This window comes from Apostichopus japonicus, chromosome 14, assembly GCF_037975245.1.
Source record: "Apostichopus japonicus isolate 1M-3 chromosome 14, ASM3797524v1, whole genome shotgun sequence".
In the NCBI taxonomy this organism is placed as follows: Eukaryota; Metazoa; Echinodermata; class Holothuroidea; order Aspidochirotida; family Stichopodidae; genus Apostichopus; species Apostichopus japonicus.
Genome location: NC_092574.1, coordinates 19,379,541 through 19,405,239, shown reverse-complemented (window position 1 = coordinate 19,405,239; position 25,699 = coordinate 19,379,541). Strand labels below are relative to the sequence as shown.

General features: G+C 39.1%; 1 protein-coding gene across 2 annotated transcripts in view; it reads right to left on the bottom strand.

Moving 5' to 3' along the window:
• The window catches only part of LOC139980240 (E3 ubiquitin-protein ligase MYCBP2-like), a 69,408-nt gene that overhangs the window by 6,814 nt on the left and 36,895 nt on the right, over positions 1-25,699 (bottom strand). The window contains exons 42-68 of one of the 2 annotated variants that reach the window (XM_071991772.1): positions 25,055-25,227; positions 24,526-24,670; positions 23,299-23,549; positions 22,618-22,733; positions 20,669-20,757; positions 19,043-19,159; positions 18,317-18,457; positions 17,512-17,605; positions 17,092-17,222; positions 16,032-16,311; positions 13,622-14,949; positions 12,783-13,095; positions 12,090-12,266; positions 11,644-11,834; positions 10,424-10,597; positions 9,539-9,841; positions 8,937-9,161; positions 8,446-8,671; positions 7,765-7,931; positions 7,363-7,443; positions 6,381-6,662; positions 5,641-5,912; positions 3,014-3,155; positions 2,461-2,580; positions 1,923-2,030; positions 1,219-1,347; positions 186-321 (exon numbers count right to left, since the gene is read on the bottom strand). In XM_071991772.1, coding sequence (XP_071847873.1) covers positions 186-321; positions 1,219-1,347; positions 1,923-2,030; positions 2,461-2,580; positions 3,014-3,155; positions 5,641-5,912; positions 6,381-6,662; positions 7,363-7,443; positions 7,765-7,931; positions 8,446-8,671; positions 8,937-9,161; positions 9,539-9,841; positions 10,424-10,597; positions 11,644-11,834; positions 12,090-12,266; positions 12,783-13,095; positions 13,622-14,949; positions 16,032-16,311; positions 17,092-17,222; positions 17,512-17,605; positions 18,317-18,457; positions 19,043-19,159; positions 20,669-20,757; positions 22,618-22,733; positions 23,299-23,549; positions 24,526-24,670; positions 25,055-25,227 — 5,911 coding nt within the window. The remainder of the gene's footprint in view (positions 1-185; positions 322-1,218; positions 1,348-1,922; positions 2,031-2,460; positions 2,581-3,013; positions 3,156-5,640; positions 5,913-6,380; positions 6,663-7,362; positions 7,444-7,764; positions 7,932-8,445; positions 8,672-8,936; positions 9,162-9,538; positions 9,842-10,423; positions 10,598-11,643; positions 11,835-12,089; positions 12,267-12,782; positions 13,096-13,621; positions 14,950-16,031; positions 16,312-17,091; positions 17,223-17,511; positions 17,606-18,316; positions 18,458-19,042; positions 19,160-20,668; positions 20,758-22,617; positions 22,734-23,298; positions 23,550-24,525; positions 24,671-25,054; positions 25,228-25,699) is intronic. The other variant, XM_071991773.1, reaches the window with a different exon arrangement.

The following is a 25,699-nucleotide window of genomic DNA, read 5'->3' as shown; positions in this document are numbered from 1 at the left end:
ACACATGAAATGCCACACTCATACTCATGTAATGTCACACTCACATACATGTAATGTCACACTCACATAATGTAATGTCACACGCACATACAGATAATGTCTGCTGAAGTCTACTTGAATTCTACCATTGCCTTTAATACCTACCTGCTGTCTGCTTTAATTCTACCATATCCTTCAAACCCTACCTGCTGATGTCTGCTTGAATTCTACCATAGCCTTCAGTGTCTTGGAATCAGCCAGGGCTGTTATCCAGTACAGTTTGCTCCTCCCACAGCCCTCATGAAGGTCCACCTTAATGGAATCCTCTTCCTCCTTAAATACCTTAAGTTAACAAATGAACAGTAACTTGGTAAATATTTTCATGGGCAAGACTGGTTAATGCAGTGACATAGCCTGGGAAAGAAGGCCGAGGGTCACAAAAATATTTGTCTCAGCCCCCCCTCCCCCGAAAATCTCAGAAAAATGTTTTTGCATCTAGAAAATACTTCATGCCCCCCAGAGAAGCAATACTCCCAACCCCCTGCACAAAAGTCCAGTTGTGCCCTTGGGTTAGAAGGAAGAATGACAACAAACTGTTAAAACATGCATCAAAAGAATGGAAGTTTGTGATTTTGGGACGTCTAAACTAAACTATTCAGTCGTAAGTTGGGAAACCCTTATGTAAGCCCGACACCATCTTTCTGAAAATGCTGGGATCAGTAGTTTCAGCCACTTTCTAGTCTTTTCTGCTACAAATACTTTTCTGGTACAATGTTCCATCTTCATCTAATGCTCTCCCTCTCCCCATCCTCCTCTCCCGCTTATCTATTCTCGTAAGAAATTCTAGTCAAAATTACTTTGTTTTAGTCCATTCCAAATTTGCCGTGGTAAAGAATATTCAATCATTTCATGGGCAATCAAGCTACTCCAAATTTGAGCATAGAAATGTATATCTTCAAATAGTAATAAGGCCTTCAACCTATCTTACAAGGAATACTACAAATTATTAAATTGGATTCTGGAGACCCCAAAATCAACAATTATTCCAACAAAGGGGAGGGACAAAGCCCTCAACCTAGATACCTCCTCCCCCTCCCCCCTCCCCCTCCCCGGTGATAACTTGTGCTACTCTCTTAAGATATAATATGGTATAAACCGTAACTAATTACAAAGTATAACGGGTGCATAGAGATATTTGAAGTGGACACCATACCTGGAGCAATCAAAGATGTCACTAACCTTTCTCTGATGGTGTCGCTTTGATTTGGGCAGATGGAGGATTCTGTCGCATTCTGCACATAATGTACCGCAGGCGCCGCATTCGATGATGGCCAGCGTCAGCGCGTCGTCGTGGTTCTCGCAGGTCGGCTAAAAGCATGAATGAAAATGAGTTGTTAGATATTCGAGTCTTTGAAAAATGCATCAGACTAAACTACACGTTGCCAATACTCTTCTGGGATGTAGACTCATGATATTCATCAAACTTATTCCACGGCAAACAGGTTCTAGCATAAAATCTTGCGGTTCATCATCTTTTTCAATGTTTTAAAGGGTATGATCACTGGATTCAGTGGAGACGAGGAGTGATAGTTGTCTCCAAGCAAGCCTATAGTGGGGGAAGGGGATTGATTAATGAGTCAAAATTATCGTCAAATATTTTGGCAAAAAGAGAGTGGTAACGAGCATGAATCATGATTTTTTTTAATAAACAGTCCCCCTTTTTTTTGGTTGCAGGAGGGGTGGCCAGAATGAGGGTGGGGGAGAAGAGGAGGTTAGCACTGTATATTTGGCATTCTGTTGTAAGATAGTCAATGAATTATGCTAGTAATATTGGTAAGTATATCAGTCACTTATTAGATTAGTTGATTACAGCAGGATCAGGATTAGCTCATTGGATTATCTCATTGGATTATCTCATTGGATTATCTTCCCGATGTACTTACTTTCTCTTTACTGGGAGTCTTCTCAACATTCTGTGTTCTTTGGCTTGTGGAGAGTCTGTCCACATGCTCTGGCTCTAACACACAGAGTGATGCAAGGCTCAGCCAAAGCTTTTGAATAAAAAGAGTGAAATAGAAACAAAGTTAAAAAATGACAAAAGGTTCTTTTGCCTGTTCTGAACCATCATCGATAACGACAGTTTCCTTCTTTCAGATGTAAACAAAAAGTAAATAGCAACGACCGATAAAATATTCTAATAAAGAGGACAGAGACCACGCTTCATGTGAAAGCGAATCATTACTGCTTTGAAATTCACGTTAAATTCAAGTTTGAGAATTTAGTTGAAATCATCTATTAGAATTTGCAGTAACTGCATAACTGCCACAAGTAACAAGGACAACTTGAACCATGCACAAATTTAGATGAAATATTGAAATGAAAGCAACATTCATCAGAACTGCAATTGATAGAACAAGAAATTGATATGTCAATAAATACTCAAAGGTTCATTCGAGGATTGATTATATTAATAGTTTTTACCGTTGACTCTTGAAGACATGAAACAGGTTTTCTGACGGTCTCTGGTATTCTTGTCAAAGAAAGAACAACTTCAGCAATCGCTGACTTGGTGACATCAGTCCAAGGGATGGAAAGCTCTCCCTGCGAGGACAAAAAGAAAGAACAGCCCACAAAAATCAAACTTTAAATGCTTGGTTTACGGTGGAGGTGTGGAGTAAGGAGTAGAAATATTGGTGTATTAAATGAATTGCCATTTAAAATATTAATTTTGCCAAAGAATCTATATATCTGCATCGATCAATTTGAAGAGAAGACGCTGTTCTAACATTTCGGGAAAAAAAGTTAAAAATTTGTAAAAAAAAATTGTCAAATTATCTTGCAGAGTCCTCTCACATATTAAAATTATATCTGGTATATATTAAAAGTATGTATTTGTTGCAAATCTTAGCAAAGCAGAAGGAAACTAACCACTAATGAAGTGACATTTTCCCATTGTTTCTTTCCCGGATCCCTCTGACATGTTTCTACAAGTTCGATAGGAACTGATGCTAAAAGTTCTACAAGATCTACTGACCTTTGACATGTCTTTTATAAGATTGATCATCTGTTCCGCTAAGCTGAAGGGCATTGTTCCTCGAAGGTACCAGTGGTCTGTTGATGGTGCCTCGGGAGCCTCTGAGGGTACCTCATTACTTGAGTCTTTGTCTAGCTTTTCCCTAGATAGAAAGGAAAACAATACAAGTTTTCATGAAAATTTCAACAGAGTGTGACAATGACACGAATTGGTAAAGAAGAATATAACTTGATCTCAAGAACATCTTAAATCCTCTGAGTCAGTAAGTTTTGAATTTCTATTGAAACCAAATAGTGAGTTTTAATAACAAATGGCTTCAACATTTTCACATCTAGTTCTGTAAGAATATCGAATGGAAATTGTTGCTGTCACAAAACATAGAGCAGAAATTACTGGTTGATTGCAACTCTTTGGGGAGAGAAATGACACCTAATTTACTTTTTTTATTTTGTTCCAAACATTGTGATATACTTAAATACTTTACAGCAAGTTAGAAATGAACATATAAAAGATTTTCTTGTAAGTTGAGTGTTAAAACCCAGACTTAATGCTTTTATCTGTGTTTATATACTTACTTCTGTTGTTGAGAGAATGTACTCGCCAATGATGTCATTTGTGGTGCTTTGATTATCTTGTAAGTTGAGTGTTAAAACCCAGACTTGATGCTTCATCTGTGTTTATAGACTTACTTCTGTTGTTGAGAGAATGTACTTGCCAATGATGTCATTTGTGGTGCTTTGATTATCTTGTAAGTTTAGTGTTAAAACCCAGACTTGATGCTTCATCTGTGTTTATAGACTTACTTCTGTTGTTGAGAGAATGTACTCGCCAATGATGTCATTTGTGGTGCTTTGATTATCTTGTAAGTTTAGTGTTAAATCCCAGACTTGATGCTTCATCTGTGTTTATAGACTTACTTCTGTTGTTGAGAGAATGTACTCGCCAATGATGTCATTTGTGGTGCTTTGATTATCTTGTAAGTTTAGTGTTAAATCCCAGACTTGATGCTTCATCTGTGTTCATAGACTTACTTCTGTTGTTGAGAGAATGTACTCGCCAATGATGTCATTTGTGGTGCTTTGATTATCTTGTAAGTTTAGTGTTAAATCCCAGACTTGATGCTTCATCTGTGTTTATAGACTTACTTCTGTTGTTGAGAGAATGTACTCGCCAATGATGTCATTTGTGGTGCTTTGATTATCTTGTAAGTTTAGTGTTAAATCCCAGACTTGATGCTTCATCTGTGTTTATATACTTACTTCTGTTGTTGAGAGAATGTACTCGCCAATGATGTCATTTGTGGTGCTTTGATTATCTTGTAAGTTTAGTGTTAAATCCCAGACTTGATGCTTCATCTGTGTTTATAGACTTACTTCTGTTGTTGAGAGAATGTACTCGCCAATGATGTCATTTGTGGTGCTTTGATTATCTTGTAAGTTTAGTGTTAAATCCCAGACTTGATGCTTCATCTGTGTTTATAGACTTACTTCTGTTGTTGAGAGAATGTACTCGCCAATGATGTCATTTGTGGTGCTTTGATTATCTTGTAAGTTTAGTGTTAAATCCCAGACTTGATGCTTCATCTGTGTTTATAGACTTACTTCTGTTGTTGAGAGAATGTACTCGCCAATGATGTCATTTGTGGTGCTTTGATTATCTTGTAAGTTTAGTGTTAAATCCCAGACTTGATGCTTCATCTGTGTTTATAGACTAACTTCTGTTGTTGAGAGAATGTACTCGCCAATGATGTCATTTGTGGTGCTTTGATTATCTTGTAAGTTTAGTGTTAAATCCCAGACTTGATGCTTCATCTGTGTTTATAGACTTACTTCTGTTGTTGAGAGAATGTACTCGCCAATGATGTCATTTGTGGTGCTTTGATTATCTTGTAAGTTTAGTGTTAAATCCCAGACTTGATGCTTCATCTGTGTTTATAGACTTACTTCTGTTGTTGAGAGAATGTACTCGCCAATGATGTCATTTGTGGTGCTTTGATTATCTTGTAAGTTTAGTGTTAAATCCCAGACTTGATGCTTCATCTGTGTTTATAGACTTACTTCTGTTGTTGAGAGAATGTACTCGCCAATGATGTCATTTGTGGTGCTTTGATTATCTTGTAAGTTTAGTGTTAAATCCCAGACTTGATGCTTCATCTGTGTTTATAGACTTACTTCTGTTGTTGAGAGAATGTACTCGCCAATGATGTCATTTGTGGTGCTTTGATTATCTTGTAAGTTTAGTGTTAAATCCCAGACTTGATGCTTCATCTGTGTTTATAGACTTACTTCTGTTGTTGAGAGAATGTACTCGCCAATGATGTCATTTGTGGTGCTTTGATTATCTTGTAAGTTTAGTGTTAAATCTCAGACTTGATGCTTCATCTGTGTTTATAGACTTACTTCTGTTGTTGAGAGAATGTACTCGCCAATGATGTCATTTGTGGTGCTTTGATTATCTTGTAAGTTTAGTGTTAAATCCCAGACTTGATGCTTCATCTGTGTTTATAGACTTACTTCTGTTGTTGAGAGAATGTACTCGCCAATGATGTCATTTGTGGTGCTTTGATTATCTTGTAAGTTTAGTGTTAAATCCCAGACTTGATGCTTCATCTGTGTTTATATACTTACTTCTGTTGTTGAGAGAATGTACTCGCCAATGATGTCATTTGTGGTGCTTTGCTTCCTCCGATGCCTTTAGCTTTCACCTGGACAGTCAAGGCTTTGGCAATGCAAGCCAAGAAAATATCCAAGACGCCTTTCTGGGGGGTGGATAGGGGCGACGACTGCCCCTCTGGAGTCACTGGTACAACGTCTGTCGGGGGCAGGGCACTGACTCCAACGACGCTGGCAAAGTAGGCGGGAGAAATCTCAGGTAAGACTTTCCTGAGAATCGATGTAACCTGAAAGTTAAAAAACAAAACAAATCTTGTTTTTGCCATATATTTTTTTGTGATTTTATAGAGTGCACTGTGCAGGTAAATGTGCTGCATTACATAACAGTAGTATTTAACACATAACCATGTGGGATAACTTCACATTGTTCTCTAATGCTTCATGCTAACTGTGACCAACTTGGCAAACCCCCCTACCCCCCCCCCCCCCCCAAAGAAAAGTAACAAAACATTGATTGCTAATTCCTGGCACACCTAGCAACAGCTGCATTCTAGTCAAAAGGTAAAAGTTCTAGAAAAAACATTGAAAACTGTCGTAGAATACCTTTAGTACAACATCATAAATTTATTTCTTGAATTTAAATCTTCTATACATATGATTCATCAGAAAAGAGAAGAACACAAAGACTAAAGTACCATCACATATTTGGAAAAATTATTTTCTTCAGTTTTCCTATCATATTCCAACATGCTCACCTGTCTTTGCACTCTGGGAGTGCTTGTATGTAACAGAGACAACAAATCCTGCAGCAGTTCCGTCTGCTGTGCGACGTAGGCACGGCCCACGCCGGAGTAGCTGAGAGCTAGCACCATGGAGAGCAGCTCGAAGCAGTAAGCATCAGACATGGTGGTGGCAGGGGGCACCCCTTCGGCTTTGTGGACCTGATCCGCACCCTCGTCTGTCAGGAGGTTACCCTCCCAGTACTCTCGCATTCTGGAAGTCTCCTTGTGAATGGCTAGTACAATATGTGAGCAAACCTTGAGAAAAACAACAGACAAGCAACAGGAGTGAACCCTATATGAACCGTTTGAAGTTTTGTGTGATGCAAGTGGTAAATAACCACTATGATGGAGGTGGAGGGGGGGGAGGGGAGTATGCTCCACAAAATTTCATAATTTCAGTTTAAATCAGCATAAAATTGTAACTTATAGGTTCCAGACTACTAGAGTCGCACAAGTACTTTTCTTTTGTTATTTTGGAGGTGGATTTCTTGCTACCAAAGTAAAATGAAAGCTTTCAAACTGTTCACATTTGTAGGAATTGATCAAACCAATGGAGAATGTGTTTGCCTACCAAAATTATGCAATTCTAATCCATCCACCCCCCCCCCCCCCGCCTCCTCTCCTCACTCAATTCCCTCATTTTTCACTCTGGTATAAAAGTTACCATTAAACTGTTCCCTTCCTAAAGGTACAAAATTACTCCCTCCCAATTGTAACATAACATGTGCATTGATTGAAAACAGTAACAACTTCAGCTCAGAGCTATATATGCAAATTTAGGTGAGACCTAGAAATATTTGCTAGGCAAGTGTTTCAAACCCTATCCTTTCCTACCCTACTCTATCCTATACTTCCCTACCCTGCCCTACCCTACCTTACATGTTGGTATTTTGCATCCTCATGGGATATGAAAAGTAGTGAAATGCAGTCAGCGTTATTAAATTTTTTCACTCACCTGCTTCTGCAGATTGGTAAGTCGACTTCGACTGAAGAGAATGCCGACCATGTGCTCCCTGAGGTCAGGATCACCAGCATCCTATGAAAAGAACAACAACAACAACTTCCAAGAATAAATAATCAAGTTGTCTCATAAAACGTTAAAAATCAGCACCCTCGTAGCTTTCATAACCTCATTTGGATCTAAAAGCCAACGGAGGTCTAAACTATTTTGAAAACTTCCAAACTTTTTCTAGGCTTTTGAGGCAGGGTGATACAAAACAAACAACTCCCACATCATCTCAAAGGTCTCATCTAAGAGAAAACCCTCAGTAAATTCACATTCAAATAACCCCACTCTCCCACCCCCCATCTCCCCTACCTAACCCCACTTTTGATTCTTTCATTTATTCAACCTTACCCCATCCTCTGATCCAGATTTTCCTTCGGGTGTTTCTTTGCCATCCAGTCCTGGAACTTCACCTGCCAATAGCTTCCCAAATACTTGAGACGTCAGAAGGCGGAATATTCTCAGAGACTCTGAGATGCAGTCCATCTGCTGTAAGGATGGGTCACTGTCGAGAGGCTCTGTGGAACAGATTAAAGGTTTTACAGTAGACAATAGCCAGGACTACAGAGTAAGCACAATTATCAGAGCGAAAGTATCAATGATGATTTTGGTCGAAACTTTTGCGATGACAACCTACAACTGAAGTTTTTCGCACAAAAATGATTATGGTGGATTTCATTGAGAAACCTGCTGTATTTTGTCACCCAAGAAAATGCTTTATTACTAAACTATATTAAATGACTACATTACTGCCAACAGATTCACACCCAGAGTGGCCTGTGTAGTTGAAAACTAAATTTTGAGGAATGCTCGCATCTTGGTATTTCGATGACTACCTTATCGTCAACTTTTATAGTCGAAATAAGTTTCTTATTTTCCTGTTAATAATTGTATGAGAGAATACTTTCATCGCAAACCCAACACATCAGGAAAAACAATCATACAAATCGTGGGATTTGCTCATCGATTTCTAGCATCTATTCTATAATTCGTAGCAGGAGATATGAACTACTTCCCCAAAGAGTGTCTTACCTTGAAACTGTTCTCCTTCTCTGACCCCTAGAACCTTGATCTGTCGGACTCTTAGGTGACTGTCTGGTCCCTTCACATCGATGGTCATTACCTTCTTGCTGTTTGGTAGTTCTTCCAGGTCAAAGGTCACCCAACCTCCAAATCTCATGTCTAGAGAGACCTGTTTCATCTTCTGCAGGCTAGACGAGTGAGCGCCAGCACCCAAAGTGACCAAGTTCACTTTGTTCTGTAGAGAACATTGAGAAATGGAAGGACAAAAGTTAGGTTCACTGATACAATTTGCCCCAATTAGAATCTGGAAGGAGAGAGCTCTATGAAGGAAAAAGGGTTTAATTACTTTTATTGGTTGATTCTTTTTGGTGATAAACTTATGTTCACATTGTTCTTCCAAGATTCATCAGAGGTTATAGAGGGACTGAAAAGGCAAGAAGGCAGCTGGGGAGGGTGGTGGTCAGACAGTGGGGGGAGGGGGATGTGCCTTCGGTACTTACCCGAAGGTCTCTGCTGTTATCAATATGCACAGCAAGCATAGATGGCGTGGATGCATCTTTGACCTTGATGGTGATGACCTTTGGTTTGTTTCTATCCTCGTCTCCGGACTCCCAGAAGGTCTCTGTAGATCCATCGGTCAAACAGCCCAGCATGACCGACCGGCTGGACACCTCACACTCAATACTGTTTGTAATGTCCACCAGGTACTCCAGCTGAGCACATGCCTTCGTAGAAAAATAAGAGAACGAAAACATTTTAATCAGATGGTAAACTCACTTAATGCCACAGATTAACCTCTTCCTGCAATTGTTTGTACAATCATCTTATGATTTTGTTAAGAGAGACACAAATCTTGTATTCCATAATTTTCTGAATATCTATAATTGGGTTGAAACAAATACCATTTTTACATAGCCAGTTCTTTGCTGAGGGCACCAGTTGAAAGTCACAGTACCTTTTACCTGGTTCTCCACTTATTCATCACTTTTATTTTAGTTTATAGGTTATCTATCGATGTTGTGTTTCACTCACCCTATGCAACCGAAACGATTGGAAATTGAATTTTACAGAAAACAATCAGCTTTCGTCAAACTGTACCAACCTCTTCATCTCTCTTGACCACCTTCTGATCTTGATCAGCTTCAGCCTCATCCGACTTTGACAAAATCCGGTTGATGTTACTGAATACGTGAGACTGATGCAGGAACATGTGATCGTTTGTGCGAAATTTCATACTCCAGCACTGGAGGGCCATCCTCTGAAGGGCGCCACCGTGGGGGAGGACCAGCATCAGATCAGAAACAGTTTGCAGGAAATCATGGAATGTGATTGGAAGAAGGCTGACCGCTTCCTCGGAGACCAAGATGTCCTCCAGGGGGTGTTCCAGGATCAGACCCTCTTGGTCCTTAGTTACAGCAAATATAAATAAATAAATAAACAAACAAACAAACAATAAAATTGGAATATTTGTCTGAAATAATTGTTAGCAATGTGAAACAAAACAATTTTGCTCGGTTTAGTTTTAATTCTTCTTTTTCCATTTCTGGTTCTTTATTTATTTTGTAATGGAAACATGGTACATGATAGTAGCAGGCATTTTATATAATTAATGTTTGTAGTAATCAACATAACACAATCTCTTGTGACTTTTTTCATTATAAGTTATTTAAGTTTGTCATTTATAATAGTTCATACGATTGCAGAAGAGATAAAGGCATTGGTATACATAGACCTCATACAACATCACATATTATTACCTGATATCTGACAAATAAAATTAGCAAAAATGTCAATTTTTCAGATCTCAGCAAGGTAACAATTTTAATACCAAGACTAGAGTTGAAAGAGTTAATTTTCTGTTTTTCGTAATCTATAATGATTGCACTCAAACACCCCAGTATCCTTCTAAGAAAAACCAAGTTTGAGATGTCAATTAATTAAGTAAAGGGCATAGAACATCACAGATGAATATTTTCCCTCTCTTTACCTTTTCTGGTTCAGGAGGGGCTTCTTCCTTGGCTTCCTTTTTCCCATCTTTCCCTTTCTCTTCTTCTTCGACTTCCTTCTCTACTGCTATCGGAGACAGCGCTCCCACAAAGTGCCAGAGAAGGTCATGTATGCAGATCGGCTGGGTCGCACTCCTTAGCAACCAATTCAGCGCCTAAACAAAATATCATATGTAAAATTTGAAATCACTCCTTAGCAACCAATTCAGCGCCTACATCAAATATCAAATGTAATATTTGTTGTCACTCCTTAGCAACCAATTCTGCACCTACATCAAATATCAAATGTAAAATTTGAAGTCACTCCTTAGCAACCAATTCAGCCCATGTACAAAATATCAAATGTAAAATTTGAAATCAATCCTTAGCAACCAATTCAGCCCATGTACAAAATATCAAATGTAAAATTTGAAGTCAATCCTTAGCAACCAATTCAGCGCCTATACAAAATATCAAATGTAAAGTTGGAAGTCAATCCTTAGCAACCAATTCAGCGCCTGTACAAAATATCAAATGTAAAATTTGAAGTACTGAAGCAATGAAAAGTTTCTAATATGAATAACATCACATAAAGAGAGAAAACCAAGCTATTCAAAGTGACTTTGAAGATATAAACAAAGCTAAATGGCATAAGAAGAGTACCCAAGGCTCCCATATTAATACTGAAGTATTAAAACTTCCAGTATCAGTTGTAGTATTAATACTTCCCGGAGTCATGTTTTATACCGGGGCATGTCAGACAATACATTTTTTACAGAACAAATATACGTTTTTGCTCTGAATACACCTTCAACAGAAGAAGAAAAAATCTTCATGCAATATTTGCACTTGATTGTTAAAGCAGCATTTTAAAGAAGCATGTTTTCAAATGTGGAATACTCAGGCCTACAATTTCACAACTTTGAACCACTTGGTTAAAAACTGCCAATGCATTAAAAAAATCTACTGGCTAAAATCAAATTCACACTGTCATTTTCTTTGAATACAAAAGTAACATGAAATTTTGTACTGTTACAAAATATGCCCATTTTCCTATTTTTCTGCTGGCAAACAGTGAAATCCACTGTTCATTAACCAGTAAACAGCCCCAACATTTTCCAGGTCTGAATACTACTTGCAAGGTATCATTTAAATGCAAGGTTTCTATCAATTTAAACCAACATACCAAAGAATGAATTTAACGGTAAAACAGTCTGCTTACTTGGAGAGCATGTATTTTACAGGCAGCTTTACAGAGAGATTGTTTCATGGCTAACTTGAGTCCTTCCAGATCGTGATGACGGACCATAAATCGCATGGATGGTCTGCTTAGAGCGAGAGCAGCGGTCGAACCATCCTCCATCAGGGTGGCGAGACGAGGCGATGGGCGCCGCAGGAGAGAGCTACCGTCATCTGTCATGAGTAAGGGACATACATACTTGTGTTTTTAACTAGAAAACCTTATATTGAGAAGTTTAAAATAACAATAACAAAATTGAGATTTGCTGTCATCAGAATTTAAGTTAACAAATCGTGATAAAAAAAGGCTACGATAGGTAGCACAACCTGAAATTTTGCTTGTTTTATCAACGTGTCATCTAGGTCATTTATGAAATGAGAACAAAAGCAGACAGGAAGACAAGAAGAGAAGATGGTTAAAACACTGACCTGCACTGCCACTGAGGTTTCGCCTTCTCAACTTCAAACCTTTGTAACCGTCCTGGGCGAGCATAGAGACCGACCTCAAGTAGTTGCTCTTCCGTTGGCTGTTGGACTTTAAAACCTCGTCGTTGTTGGTGACCGAGAGGTTGAGAGCTGGTACCGAACGAGACGGAACCGGAATGCCTAAACCGGTGTGAGAAACGGCAAATGGTGGAGAAACATCTCAAAAGTCAGTTGGTTGCAATTTCGTTCGCTCATTTTACCAAAACATTTTGTACTTCACAACAGATTAACTAATTTAATAATAGCCCATTGTCATAATGGATAAGCTGCAGCAGCTGCAGGATCAACTGCAGCAAGGCTGAAATATTATAAAACAATAGAGATAATCTCGATACTATTGTGTGATTCTATCCTTCAGAATGCTTCAGCATTCTACTTTATTGTGCCTGATCTATCGATATCCGTTGTAGGCATCGGAGAGGTAGTCAAGATTATTTGTGAAGGGAACGCGATTCTTTTGGGCTTTTAAACACATCCATGGTCCTTAACACAAACAGCTATTATTATACTACAAGAATATGTCAAGTGGCAACCATAACCAGTTGCTTATTACATTAGTTAGAGATCTTGGTATTGGTCTTGAAAAAGTTGCTGAAATCAAAGATGTTAATTTACTCCTTAATTTATCATGCTTACCGTAGTCGTTCTCTTGCACCATCGAACCCATATCCAGTTCTTCTGGCGACAGTGGGGAATTCTTTAGATACTGGAATTGTACGATCGGGAAGGGGTTCTCTGGAGTCATAGAATCCGTCTCTCGAACCGCTGGCATGTCGAACCGCCTCATTTTCATTGCGGAGCATTTACGAGAGAAGCTCGGGCCGCAGGCGCTGGCGAGATCTAACAGGAAGAGTGCATTGGCCTTCATCACGTGATGTGCTTCCAGAGGTGGGATCACCTTGGGAGTCTTCAATGGTGGCATTTTTTTCTTCATTTTTTTCACCTTGTCCTGGTTAGAGAGATATAATACAGGGATGAATGTACGATTGGTACTGATCTATTAATTTTGCTTCAAATGGTAAACTTTAGGGTTCTGAAAGATTCCCCAAAATAGCAAACATAGTTTGGAATATAAATAAACAATGAGCCCCTATCATGACACATTTTATATTCTTCTCTAAAAACATGTTGCATGTTTCCATTTAATTAATTCGAGTACAAATGACAATAAGTTTTGCAAGATTATATTTAGCAATCAAATTGCAATTGGATACGTAGCATGACCATTAGTAACCAACTATTAAACCTGCAATCACATAAACTAATACAAGATTCACATTTGACCATATTACAATTTATGAAACCTTTGTTTTTTAGCTTTGGACAACTGATAGGCGTAGGGTAGGTTCGGATAGGGCAGGCTACGAATTGGGTGGAGTAGAGTGGGCTAGGAGAGATGTAGGGACAAGAGGTAAGGGAATGGGTAGGGTAGGGGTGCGTATAGGGTGTTAGAAGGCCAGAGCATACAGACCCACCTTATCCTTGGCTTTATCCTGTCTGTCCTGTATGTACTTGGACTTGCAGTTCCGACACATCAGATACCAGCTGCTGCCGGCCATGCCCCCATCACCGCAGTTACCTGCCCAACCCCCGCAGTACGTCCCGCTGCTGTTGTACCCGTAACCGTTGGCGTTCCTCCCGCACCCCGGGTGTGCGTTCTTCATGTGGTAGGTCACGGGGCGGGGAAAGACCCCCACGCATAATTCACAGATGGTCTCATTCTTCTCAACCCCGATGGGGGCACCTGCCGCGTCGCCGAATAAATTACCCCTCCCTCCTTTCGAGGGCCTGTCTCTCCTCTTCTTACCCTTTGGTTCCCGGGGTCTCGGGATCTCTTTCACCTCCACAGACTTTGTGCTTGCGGTCTTTATGATGGGAGCCGGACTCGGCAAGACTAACGATTGCGATGCGATGTTTATGGTTGCCACGGAGATGTCATCCCACAGCGAGAGGAGATTCTTGAGAGTGATGGGTACCGTGATGGCGGGTGGTCGGGCTGGTAAGGATTTAGCTAAGTCTTGATCGGATTCTCCCAAGCCCATGCCGGACGCTGGTCCGTCTCTCGATTCTTCCCCGTCCTCTTCGCTGTAGGCATCTTTCTCTCCCAGCTCCTGCTCCAACCTCTTCCTTAACATCGCTCCATTTTCGTTGATGTTCAACGCTACGATATCCAGAGGGAATTCGTTCTCCCTCCTGGCTTTGGACAGGTCCATGGAGTGCCGGTTTTTCAGTTTCAACTCCCTTTTGCCAGCCTGGGGTGGGTCTTCCCCGACGTCAAACGCCACAGCTTTCGTTATGTTGACGTTGAACTTCAGGAAGGAAGCGCAGGCCATGGCATCGTGGACGAGTCCCTCGTGCCAGAGGAAGGCGGCAAACACGGCCCGGGCACATTCGCAGACAGAGGTGGCCAGAGCTGGCTTAAAGCTCTCCTTACTCTCCTGTCTCGGAGGCGGGGGCGTCACCTTGGCGTGAGATGGAGAATGCTCCTTCCCACCGGGAGAGGCGGAGCGACTTCTCCTACCTCCCGACCTCGGTCGGCGAGATAATTTAGGAGAGAGACCCGACTTGGGCGATCCCTCGCCGCTTCCGATGGTGAACTGGCTCTTGCTGACAAACTTTTGAGGACTGGTGTGTTTGGTTCCATTTTTACTTGGAGTACTCTGAGAGCTATCAGAGGTAGAAGTGGAGGGCAGTGTATCGTCAGAGTGTGGTCCATTCTGAGCTCTCGGTGGTGGCACCTGTTTACTTCTGTACTCTTCGAGAAGCAATGGGTCTTTACCATCACCAAAGAATGGTACCTCTCCTACAGATGAAGTGGATAATTGGGGAAGAAAAAAGGGCAGAAAATTAAGAAAACAGAAGTGAAAAGGAGGGATTACTGAGGAGGTACTATAAACCAAAATATAAGTAGCTGTTGGTTTAACATTAATAACGAAAATGGAAAATAACCCAATCAGAAGCAATAGATAATTCTGAAGAGCAGAAGAAAGGATAAATAAAAATAACAAGTATCATAGTTTTCTTCTGCAAACATTTTAAGCAATCTATCTATTCTCTACTCATCATATTTTCTGAGCACGACACACCTAGTGATGATTACTGATGGAGGTAAAAGTGTGATGAAGAGTCAGATAGATTGCAAACAAAATTTCCCCATTTTGCCATAATGTTCCTTGACACAGGTTGGAGAGGAGGGGCAATTGCTTTGGACCCCCACCCCCCCCCAATTCTTATGAAAACCCTCAAAATGGTCATCTTCGTACATACAATGTGTCACTTCTTTATTAAAGTCTCCATGTTTGTAGTTAAAAAGGTGCACTTTTTGTGATGTAAAATGTGTCCTTTTGTTGAAAATGAAAAAAATGAAAAAACAATTGAAATTGAGAAAAGTGACCCAGTATTTGTGGTAGGGAATTCAGAGAAGATCCATTTTGTTGGAAAATTTGTGCTTACTTTGTGGTTCAGCCTCTCAAATTAAAGTCACACTTCCCATTCAAGTTTTCGGCTACCAGCCCCCCCTCCCTCCCACAACACACCCCATCCACCCTGGCAGAACCTTCTTCCTTTGCCCCTGCCTTGACATGGCAATGAAATACACAGCTGCAAAATGAAGTGAGGCGTTAAAAGAGAAATTGGATGGTACCATCACACAGGGTGGAAGGGATGGTAATCACACAGGGTGAAAGGGAGGGGGCCATTGTTTTGGACCCCTACCCCATTTTTGTGAAAACCCTCAAAATGGTCCTTCTTCATTACATACCGTGTGCCACTTTTACAATAAAATCTCACTTTTGTGAATAAAAGGTGCCCTTTTTTGTGTAATGTGAAAAGTGTCATTTTGCTGAAAAATGAAAAAAAAAAAAAACAATTAACATATTCTCCTACCATTGGATGCAAATTCCATCTGAGGTGGACCTTGTGTGTTTTTGAAGTTGAAACCCTGTCCTGAGCTGCTTTTCCGCCGTCCAGATGCTCCTGCACTGTAGGTAGCACCACCTTCTCCTGTAGATAGACCCTCTGCTGGGTCACCCTCCTCCTTTATTGAGAGGTACACCTGGCCGTTGCTGGCTGCCAAGGCCCAGGCTTCCGCATGTTTGCCTTCACAGTACTGAGAGATACTCTCCTTATCCAGCTGAACCCACAAAGCTCCATCACTACCTTCCTTCTGTGACAAAAAAAATATTAAAAAAAATGAAATGTAAGCAGCTATGCTCCTGTCTTGATGCAATTTCTTATTATATTTTAAACCAGGGTTACCTACCACTCAACAAACATCTTAAGACACCATATTTAAAACAGTCCATGTACTAAAGCTTTCAAAGGACTAGATAAAACAGCAATATTAAAGCAGCTATGCTTCTGTCTTGATGCAATATCTTATTATATTTTAAACCAGGGTTACCTACCACTCAACGAACATCTTAAGACACCACTTATTAAACCAGTACATGTACTAAAGCTTTCAAGGGACTAGAAAAACCTTGTCTCTCTGGATATGATTGGTTTCTCGCTCTCTTTGCTGTACAACAAGTAAAACTGAAGGCTAACTTTCCACATTGAGCAAAATAATCAAACAACAGAAGTGTCCTCCAGAAACATGATGAATTTCACTTATAACATTTTAGACTGTAAATCTGTCATGAATTTCAGCACTTTTGTGATTTCTTGAGAATTGTCGGTATTTGTATACTTAATAACACACAAAAATCACACACACTAATAAATGTCTAAAAGTAAGTTGGCCTGACGTTTCGATCCTAGCAGGATCTTCTTCAAAGGCTAAATGACAAGTAACAGTAACTAACAGAAGGGACAAAAACACACACAGAATACAGACAGGTTAATGAGCATGGTGAACACAAAGAGATAGATGTACGGGGATTAGTGGGCAAGGGATGGAGAGAAGAAAGAAAGAAACAAAGAATAAATGGTTAGAAAGACTCACGTCGGCCACGACTTTAAGGATATCTCCACTGACCATCATTCCGATAGCGGATGCCTTTAAGCTAGCCTTGCATCGGATGTTGTGCCCCGATGGACCACAGTTGATGACATGGTAGAATCCGGGACCACCTACTGTCATCAGAAACAAAAAGTTTTACACAGACTTCGAGTTGAAAAAACGAACAATTCTTCAATGTTCCTCGCAAGGTCTTATAATTCATTAATTTGTTTCAGACATCACCAGTGCTGAAATTGAGGTAAACATTTTACTGAGGCATAGAAATGAGAATTAACCCTAGGAATAAATTATTTATGAATGAGAACCAGGGGGTCACTGTTGTTGCATATTAATCTCCTGTTCGACTGGAATGCATTCCTATAAAAACTCATCATTTTTCAGAGGATTTTCAGAACTTCCTACCTATTGTCTCCAAAGTTTCAGCAGTTGGTGCTGGTTCTTCTACTTCTTCTTCTTCTCCTTCTTTTGAGACTTCCTTGAACAAGGATTTTGGTTCCTAAATGATCCAAAAACGAGTAAAAGAATTTCATTTTATTTAGCTCTGACAAAAAAAACAAAGACTCTCGCTGTGAGAATTTTGGTTTATGGCAACGGACTTTTATAAATGGATTACCTTAGAGTTGTAAAAGGGGAACTACAAAAACTCGCAAATCTGCAAAGGCTGGTTGGTGTTCATATCTAGCTCTGTTGAAAGCACAGTGTCCTGATTCACGTTATTCCATATTTTATGTTATTTGATATTAATATCCCCAGAAGATGTTAGTTTGTTGGCTTGATGAGTCAACTTCCATACTAATACAGAATACAAAGTGAAAATAATTTTAAAGTTTTCAAATTTACTTCCTGCTATTATGAATTACTGTCTGGACAAAATATCATTTATCAATCTATGTTATTAAACAAAAATCCACTAACAATTTAGTTTCTTAGCTTGACTGAGTCAAGTTTCATTCAAATAATTAATTCAAATTCAAAATTATGAACATTTTCTAAATAACTTATTGCTGTTTGATAACCTATCTTGAGGGGGAAAAAAGGGTTGAAAATTGAGTCAATATTCATTAAGTAATGACTCATTAACATCTGAATTATTTTGATAAATTGCAATCCTGTTTATGAGAAATACTCCTCAGGTTTGAGAAAACACAGAAACGCTGCTTCAGATCCAACGAGCATGCAGGATCCTAAACCAGGTCACTTCTCTCACCTCTAGGGGTACCAGCAGGGTCTTTCCGATGTGCTGATTGTACTGCAAGCACCAGCCTTCTTGGTGGTGGCCGTTTTCAGAGCAGAACTTCTTGATGCTGTCGTAGGTCAGCCTGACCCAGACACCATCTCCATTTTGCAGCTGGAAGAGCAATTATATATAATAAGTCAAGTCTTGTATCATCAGAGAGAGGAAGAGAGTAAGTTTGACAGAGGATCACACAGTCATACAAATCTCAAGCCAGAAGGGCAAACAGAGAGTTAAGTAGGGTGGGGGTGGGGAGCAGTTTCCTTTGTCTTAATTTCTTGGAGAACCAACTCTACTTCTGCATGCCCTTAACATTTCTACACCTGTACACCTTAACATTTCTACACCTGCAATTTTACTCAGAGAAATTTTGAAGCTTCCCCAACAGTAGTCCATATTATATGTTCAAATATATATATATATATATAAATATATAAATGTATATATATGCCTCGTAGGATCACCATGGTAACTACTGGTAAATATTTGTTCTCCCTTCCATACAATTATAAATATACTTTCTCCTTATCCAATCAACCCCAACCCCCTTCTCCTGTCTCTCTCTCTTTCTCCATCTCCCTTCTGTCCCTAAAATAGTTCACTGTTACGGAAACACAAAACGCTACGCTACAAGACAATGTGCCATCATTTCACGACAACTCTACAAGAATCTTCCAAGACGGTCAATTAAAGTAGCACCTCTTCAGTAAATGCAATGACACCATCCACCTTGACCCCACCAATCTGTTCACTCTTTAAAGATGGACTGGTCCTGATTCTGAGACCACTGCTATGCTTGGCGACAAACTTCCTCATCTGAAAATATGGGAGAAGATGATGAAAAGTTTTAAAACTTAGCTAGTACTGTACATAACACAATGCACCCTCATCAAATTATTTAAATACACAATCAAAACTACCGGATGAAATGTTTCACGAAGGAATTAAGGGCAGTCTTGAAGAATTAAGCATGCATAGGTTCCAGATGCGGGACCTGATCAATTTGTACCGTGTTAGATTTGTCACATGTGGGGGTTCTACCCATAATGCGTAAGGTTGGCATGTAATATACATTTTTGAGTCGTCGAATGAGAACTTTATTTCAGAATACATGAAAACTAAGTGTGTTCCTTATGCGTCTTCTGCCGTGCAAGCAGTTATTTTTGTTATAGACATATTTTCATTTTTTATTTAAAACCAACTTACGTGACCCTTATCAAATAATGGTACTAACCAAAGCTACAAGTACATGGACTATTGTATAGTGGGTTAATACTTTCTGTATCAAACACAACATATTTTAACATTGAAAGACATGCTCACTACATTATATTTTCAACATTCTCTAATTTAATAGTACCAAGTCAAATTTTATGTTCCTTCTGATAATTTTAATCTACCTGTTGAATGTTTTCTAACATTGACAAACAGTGCAGACCCTACGATTTTAGGAATAGCAATCTCTCTGAGAAATGACTTTCTCCCGTCACCTGGCCAAACAACAAACTCTTTGGCCTTGAGCACAGCATTTCTGTATGTTGTGGTGTTGCCGAATCTAACCGAACTAGTGACTACCGACTTTGCGATTTGCACGATAGTCATTGCCGACTTTGCAATCCGCGGTCCCCCTCACAATTTTGCAAGGTCGGTAAATGTGACTCCAGAGGTTTCCCTTTCAGGACACCAAAAAGTCAGAATGTATTCTAAGTTTATTGCAATAGTGCCATTAATTATCTTAAAAAAAACAAAATGTACTACTTGTAAAAATAATTATATTGCAAATCAGTTCAGCTTAGGCCAACAGCAGTGTGCCATATCTTCGACATGTTAAGACTAACTTTGTTTTACATAGATAGACTGGGACTAATATTAGTAACTATCACTTATTAGTTACTCTATACTTAATTATCTCATTGTGCTAATTGCCAAATTTAATTGTGTCTGCATCAGTGCAAACATTTCCGGAAAGTCCATTCTGATATAAAACCTATAAATACATTGACAAAACTGACCCAGAAATATTTCAGATTAAACAGTAGTGGTCAATTATGACGAATGTTTCACTTCACTTTTGTTTCACTTCAAAGCATTTTCTTTATTGAGAGAAACACATTTGATCTTCCTTGATTGATAAAATTGGGATTAAAGGATTAAAATCAGGGTAGAGATGGCTATTTTGGGGCACTTTTTGCCATGCATAAATTTGAGGGGGAAGGTATATGTGGAGCTCTTAGCAATGGTAGATGGGTGTAATTTATTGAGTCACCAAATAATAAGACATGCAGAGCTCTGGAAAAATGTGTTGCCATAGTAACTATAACTAACCTTAGCTTTGACTTCCTGTTTCTTGGGTGTTGTGTTTGAAGGATAAACACCATAGGGTGGTTCCATTACATCTACGGGAGGCAAACCGTCTGAAAGAGAAAAAGTACACACCATTATTTTACTGAAACAAAGTCTGAAAGGAGAATGCAATGTCATGACCAAATCAAACATTCAAACCTCTTGTAAAATAATTCTACAAAAGCAAAGCATCTAATAATGGAGTAGTTGTGTATGACCTGACCCACTGACTACAATCAATTCTTGGTAAAATAAACCCTCTAGTATAAGTAGTAACTCCTGCCATTCATATTGCCATCAAACAGGTTTGCAAGGTCTCCAAAACAGTGATTGTAGCAAAAACATTGTCGACCTGGTAATACATTTTATAATGATATGTGATGATACAACAATTTTCACCAAAATTCAACTTGTTCCAGCCTTTGATATTTAATCTAGTTCAGTGACCTTTTGATTTTGAGTTTAATCTAGTTCAGTGACATATTTAATTTGGGGTTCAATGTTTCATAGAACCGTAGCCAACATTCAGGTTAATAGTTATTGGTCATTAAACCTTCAACTTGCTCAAGCCTTTGATATTGAATATAGTTCAGTGACATATATTTAATTTTGAGTTTAATCTAGTTCAGTGACATATTTAAGTTTGAGTTCAATGTTTCATAGAACCGTAGCCAACATTCGGTCATTATTGGTCATTATACCTTTAACTAGCGCAAGCCATTGATATTGAATCTAGTTCAGTGACATATTTAATTTCGAGTTTAATCTAGTTCCGTGACATATTTAATTTTGAGTTCAATGTTTCACAGAACCGTAGCCAACATTCGGGTATATAGTTATTGGTCATTATACCTTTAACTAGCCCAAGCCATTGATATTGAATCTAGTTCAGTGACATATTTAATTTCAAGTTTAATCTAGTTCAGTGACATATTTAATTTTGAGTTCAATGTTTCACAGAACCGTAGCCAACATTCAAGTAAATAGTTAATGGTCATTATACCTTAGTAACATACGGTAATGCATCTTTTGAGCAAACGTCCCCACACCCTTCCAGTAATACCATACAAGGATCCCATTCACCATAATAATCCGATATTCACTATATTCTAGCCAATTGCTTTACTTAACAAAAAATGAAGAAACACATCTACCAGAAATGTCCTAAAATGACCGAGGAACACTTTTCAGACACACCCGTCATTCCTCTTTTAAGTTTTGAGGCGAACCAGAACATACGACGAAGTAAAATGCAAAATAAAACTGTTAGCAAACTGCTTATCCACTAGAGAGCCTGTGTAGGAGAATGTGTAAAAGTAAGTTGGCCTGACGTTTCGATCCTAGCAGGATCTTCTTCAGAGGCTAAATGACAAGTAACAGTAACAAAAGGGACAAAAACACGCACAGAATACAGACAGGTTAATGAGCATGGTGAACACAAAGAGATAGATGTAAGGGGATTAGTAGACAAGGAATGGAGAGAAGAAAGAAAGAAACCAACAGGGGAAGAGGAGAGGTAGGAGATAAACAGTAGAGGGACAAAGAAAAGATTAAGGGAAGGGGGTAGGGAATAAACTGGAGAAGGACAAAGACAGAAAGGTGTGGAGAAAAAAGGGTGGAAGAGAGCTATGAGAAGAAGAGTGATGGGGGGGAACAAGGGGGAAGGAGGGGGAGGGGGACAGAAGAAAAGTTAGTCATGTCCTTCCTGAATGTTGAGCCCATGAGGTGGAATGATGCGAAGGCGTTGCATCCACAGCCTCTCTCAGCTGATTCGTACTAGGTCAGGACGGCTACCTAAGGATTCAATCCCCTGTAGGGACATGTCGCTAATGGAAGTAAAATGCAGACGATTAAAAGTAAAATGCAGATGACTAAAAGTAAAATGTAGACGACTAAAAAAGAGGGCGCCATCATGGAATGTTCTTTCTTACCGACTTGGTAGCCATCGACTCTGACCACTAGTGAGTAGACACCGATTGATCCTGGTGTCCAACTGGCTGTGTATGTACCGTCCTGGTTGTCTTTCACGATGACAGTCTCTGTTGGCCTGCAGACCAAAAAAATATATATATCGACCGGTTAAGACTGCTGTATTTCAATCGATTTTGATTTTTTTCCCTTCTCCTTTAATTTCCTTACATATGCAATACTCACATCACTTTAAGACAGTTTTTAGTTTTATCTCAGCAAACTTTTCAATGATGGCTGCTAGTTCATTATAGTTTGTTACTGTATAAACCTGCCATATCTATCTACTTGCTATGGAGAATGGTTTGAAGGCCAAAGATAAGGCATCAAGAATAGGAAATTATGCATTGCATCGTCTTATCATGAGGGAACAAGTATAGCATACTACTTAACCTTAAATATGGCATCAAGGCTTATCTTGCCTCTGCAAAGGACCATAATTTATACCTCTGTAGCTACGCAAGTTTTTCCAATTTTTTTACATCTTGGTTCTTCCGATGAACAGAGTCTAAACTCGACCATTCTTTACATGATTCTCAGAAACTGTTTTCTTACTTGGATGATTTCATGTAGGCCAGTCTTAGTTCTTTCAAATGAGGACACTCGATCATTCTTTACATGATTCTCAGAAACTGTTTTCTTACCTGGACGATGGCATGTAGGCCAGTCTTAGTTCTTCAAATGAGTACTGTTCATAGTCTTTCATCATAGTTATTGACATATACAGACTAGATTCCCTCCTCAAGGTCGGCTGATATGCTGTATCTGTCTTTGGGATGGGAAGCCCTCCAAACGTTGTGTTCTTGGTCGACAGCGACGACGAGTCCGATTTCTTGGCCGACGAGGAGCGGAAACTACTCTCATTCCTGGCTGAGGGAACTGCTTCGACTTCAATCTGCGCGATGGAAAAAGAAAACAAGAAATATGATATCGATGACAACTCCGGCCTGGAACTCTACATGCAAATTAGGCTATGCATATGTAGATCAGTCATAACGTGTAGCATACCGAGACTTGCTTTTAACATCAATAAAATGTTCGACAAACAGTATGGAGCTATTAAACCAAGTCTTTCAGAAAATCGATGTAACAAATTGACAATCATTTATTAACTTAATTATGGAAGTTAGTGATTGTTGGTAAAAGAAGGATAAAGTGTGTTCGAATTATACAAGTGACTTTAATAAAGGGACACTCTAGCAGCTGTAGTGCCTTGTTTAACAAAAGAATAAAATTACTGGAAATTTACTGCATCTTTAGGTCAAACCTATATTGTCATAGCATTTTGCTACGTGAAAATGCATATTTTTTTAACATCAGATAAAATTCGATGATTGCATCTGGCAACAGATGATGTCATCTTTGCATTGTTTTTTTCTTCTTTATAATGTACTGATAATTTATCTGCTATGAAAAATACTACTACTAACCCCCCCAAAAAAAAAAGGTTGTTTATTGATGCAATAATAAATGAAGAGACCACTGACAACTCGGCAAACGTTCCAAATGTATCAAATTTCAAAAAAGAAAATGGAAAAGCATAACGATGTTATAATAGGAAAGCATAGCTTCTGAAGAATGTTTGACATGATTACATCACAGATCATGTTGTAGGGTTCCTTTTCCTGGAGTAAGGGAAGAATTCATCCGGGTAAAAAAATGGTTACGCTCAAAACAAACAATCATATCTCGGGCTCTTCAACTAAAAGTGTAGAATATTCTCTCTAACATATAAGTGTAACAACGTTGCCTGCTACTGCAATATCCAGTTTATAAGCATGTCGTTTTATGACAATCTTAAAATCATCGCTGGGGTTTGTAATATCTAGGGTAATTGCGAGGGAAGAGTTGGATATAAATATTACACGCACCTTAAGTCCAGAGACGTATACCAGAGCACCGTACTGGTCACGTGTGAGGATGCTGAGTTGTGAGGAAATACCACAGCTGAGGCCGTGCTTGGGCAAGATCACTTCGCAGTGTTTGGGATCAACGTAAGAGTCAGGCTGAAACCAGCTGTAAGAACCAAAAAAAACCCAAAAAACATAAATCAACAAAATATTTATACATTTTTGAACAAAAGGATCATTAGACAAAAAGACCTGATAAAAAGAGTCTAAAATTAATGTGGAAAATGGCTGGATTTGATCCTTGGTTTGTCTTCAATTTGCAATTATTGGATAAACTTAGAAATCTTAGGGTTACCAAGATTGATCGATTCAATGGATGTATCTAGATTTGGTCAAGATGGGAGACCGCTGAACAAGTCAGGCTGAAGCTAGTCTAAGTAAAAGACAAATAACATAATATTCTGTAAGTTTCTAAACTGATAAAACAGAGACCAAACTTAAAACACTTATTAATGAGTTGTCTGGTTAAGAACATTCATCTTATCCATACCTCGCTAAACGCCCACCGCTGGTTTCTGGAACATTCTGCACAAAGTCCTGAAGGAATAATTTTTCATTCGATTGCGTCTGTAGTGGCAGATGGCCTTTGAGGGCTTGTTGTATCGTTAACGGCTGAGAGAGGGAAAACCCCTTCCCAAGCAAAGCAGCATGAGCTGAGAAAACCTGAGAAACAGAAAAAGGACCGAAATCAAGATCTTAATTTCTTCTGTCTGAACTTAAAGCAGCAGCATTTGCATATTCTGTTTTACATGGATTGACTGAGAAAATAACATGGATAATTCTCTGCTATAAAACATCCCTTTTATATTTCAATGTTCCATTTCAAACAATCAATAATGACTTGAAATAGTTTGAAGTATTCATTTTGTTAAGAAAACGATATTACTCGGGCTAAAAATAGTTTGATCATACTTTCAGGAGAGAGGATGCGGTCATTGACTTATTTCTTGACAGACAGATCCAGGATGATTCTAGGTTTTGATTAATAGGCGAGTATGTCATAAATATTTATTGCTAGAGGGAGCCAAGATGACGATGAAACTCTATAAGCTCCTTTAACATACTAATGATCTTTGGCATACACGTATGACAGGTGCAAAAATGTGCTCGAGTGTCTGTTTAAGTTAAAGAGGAA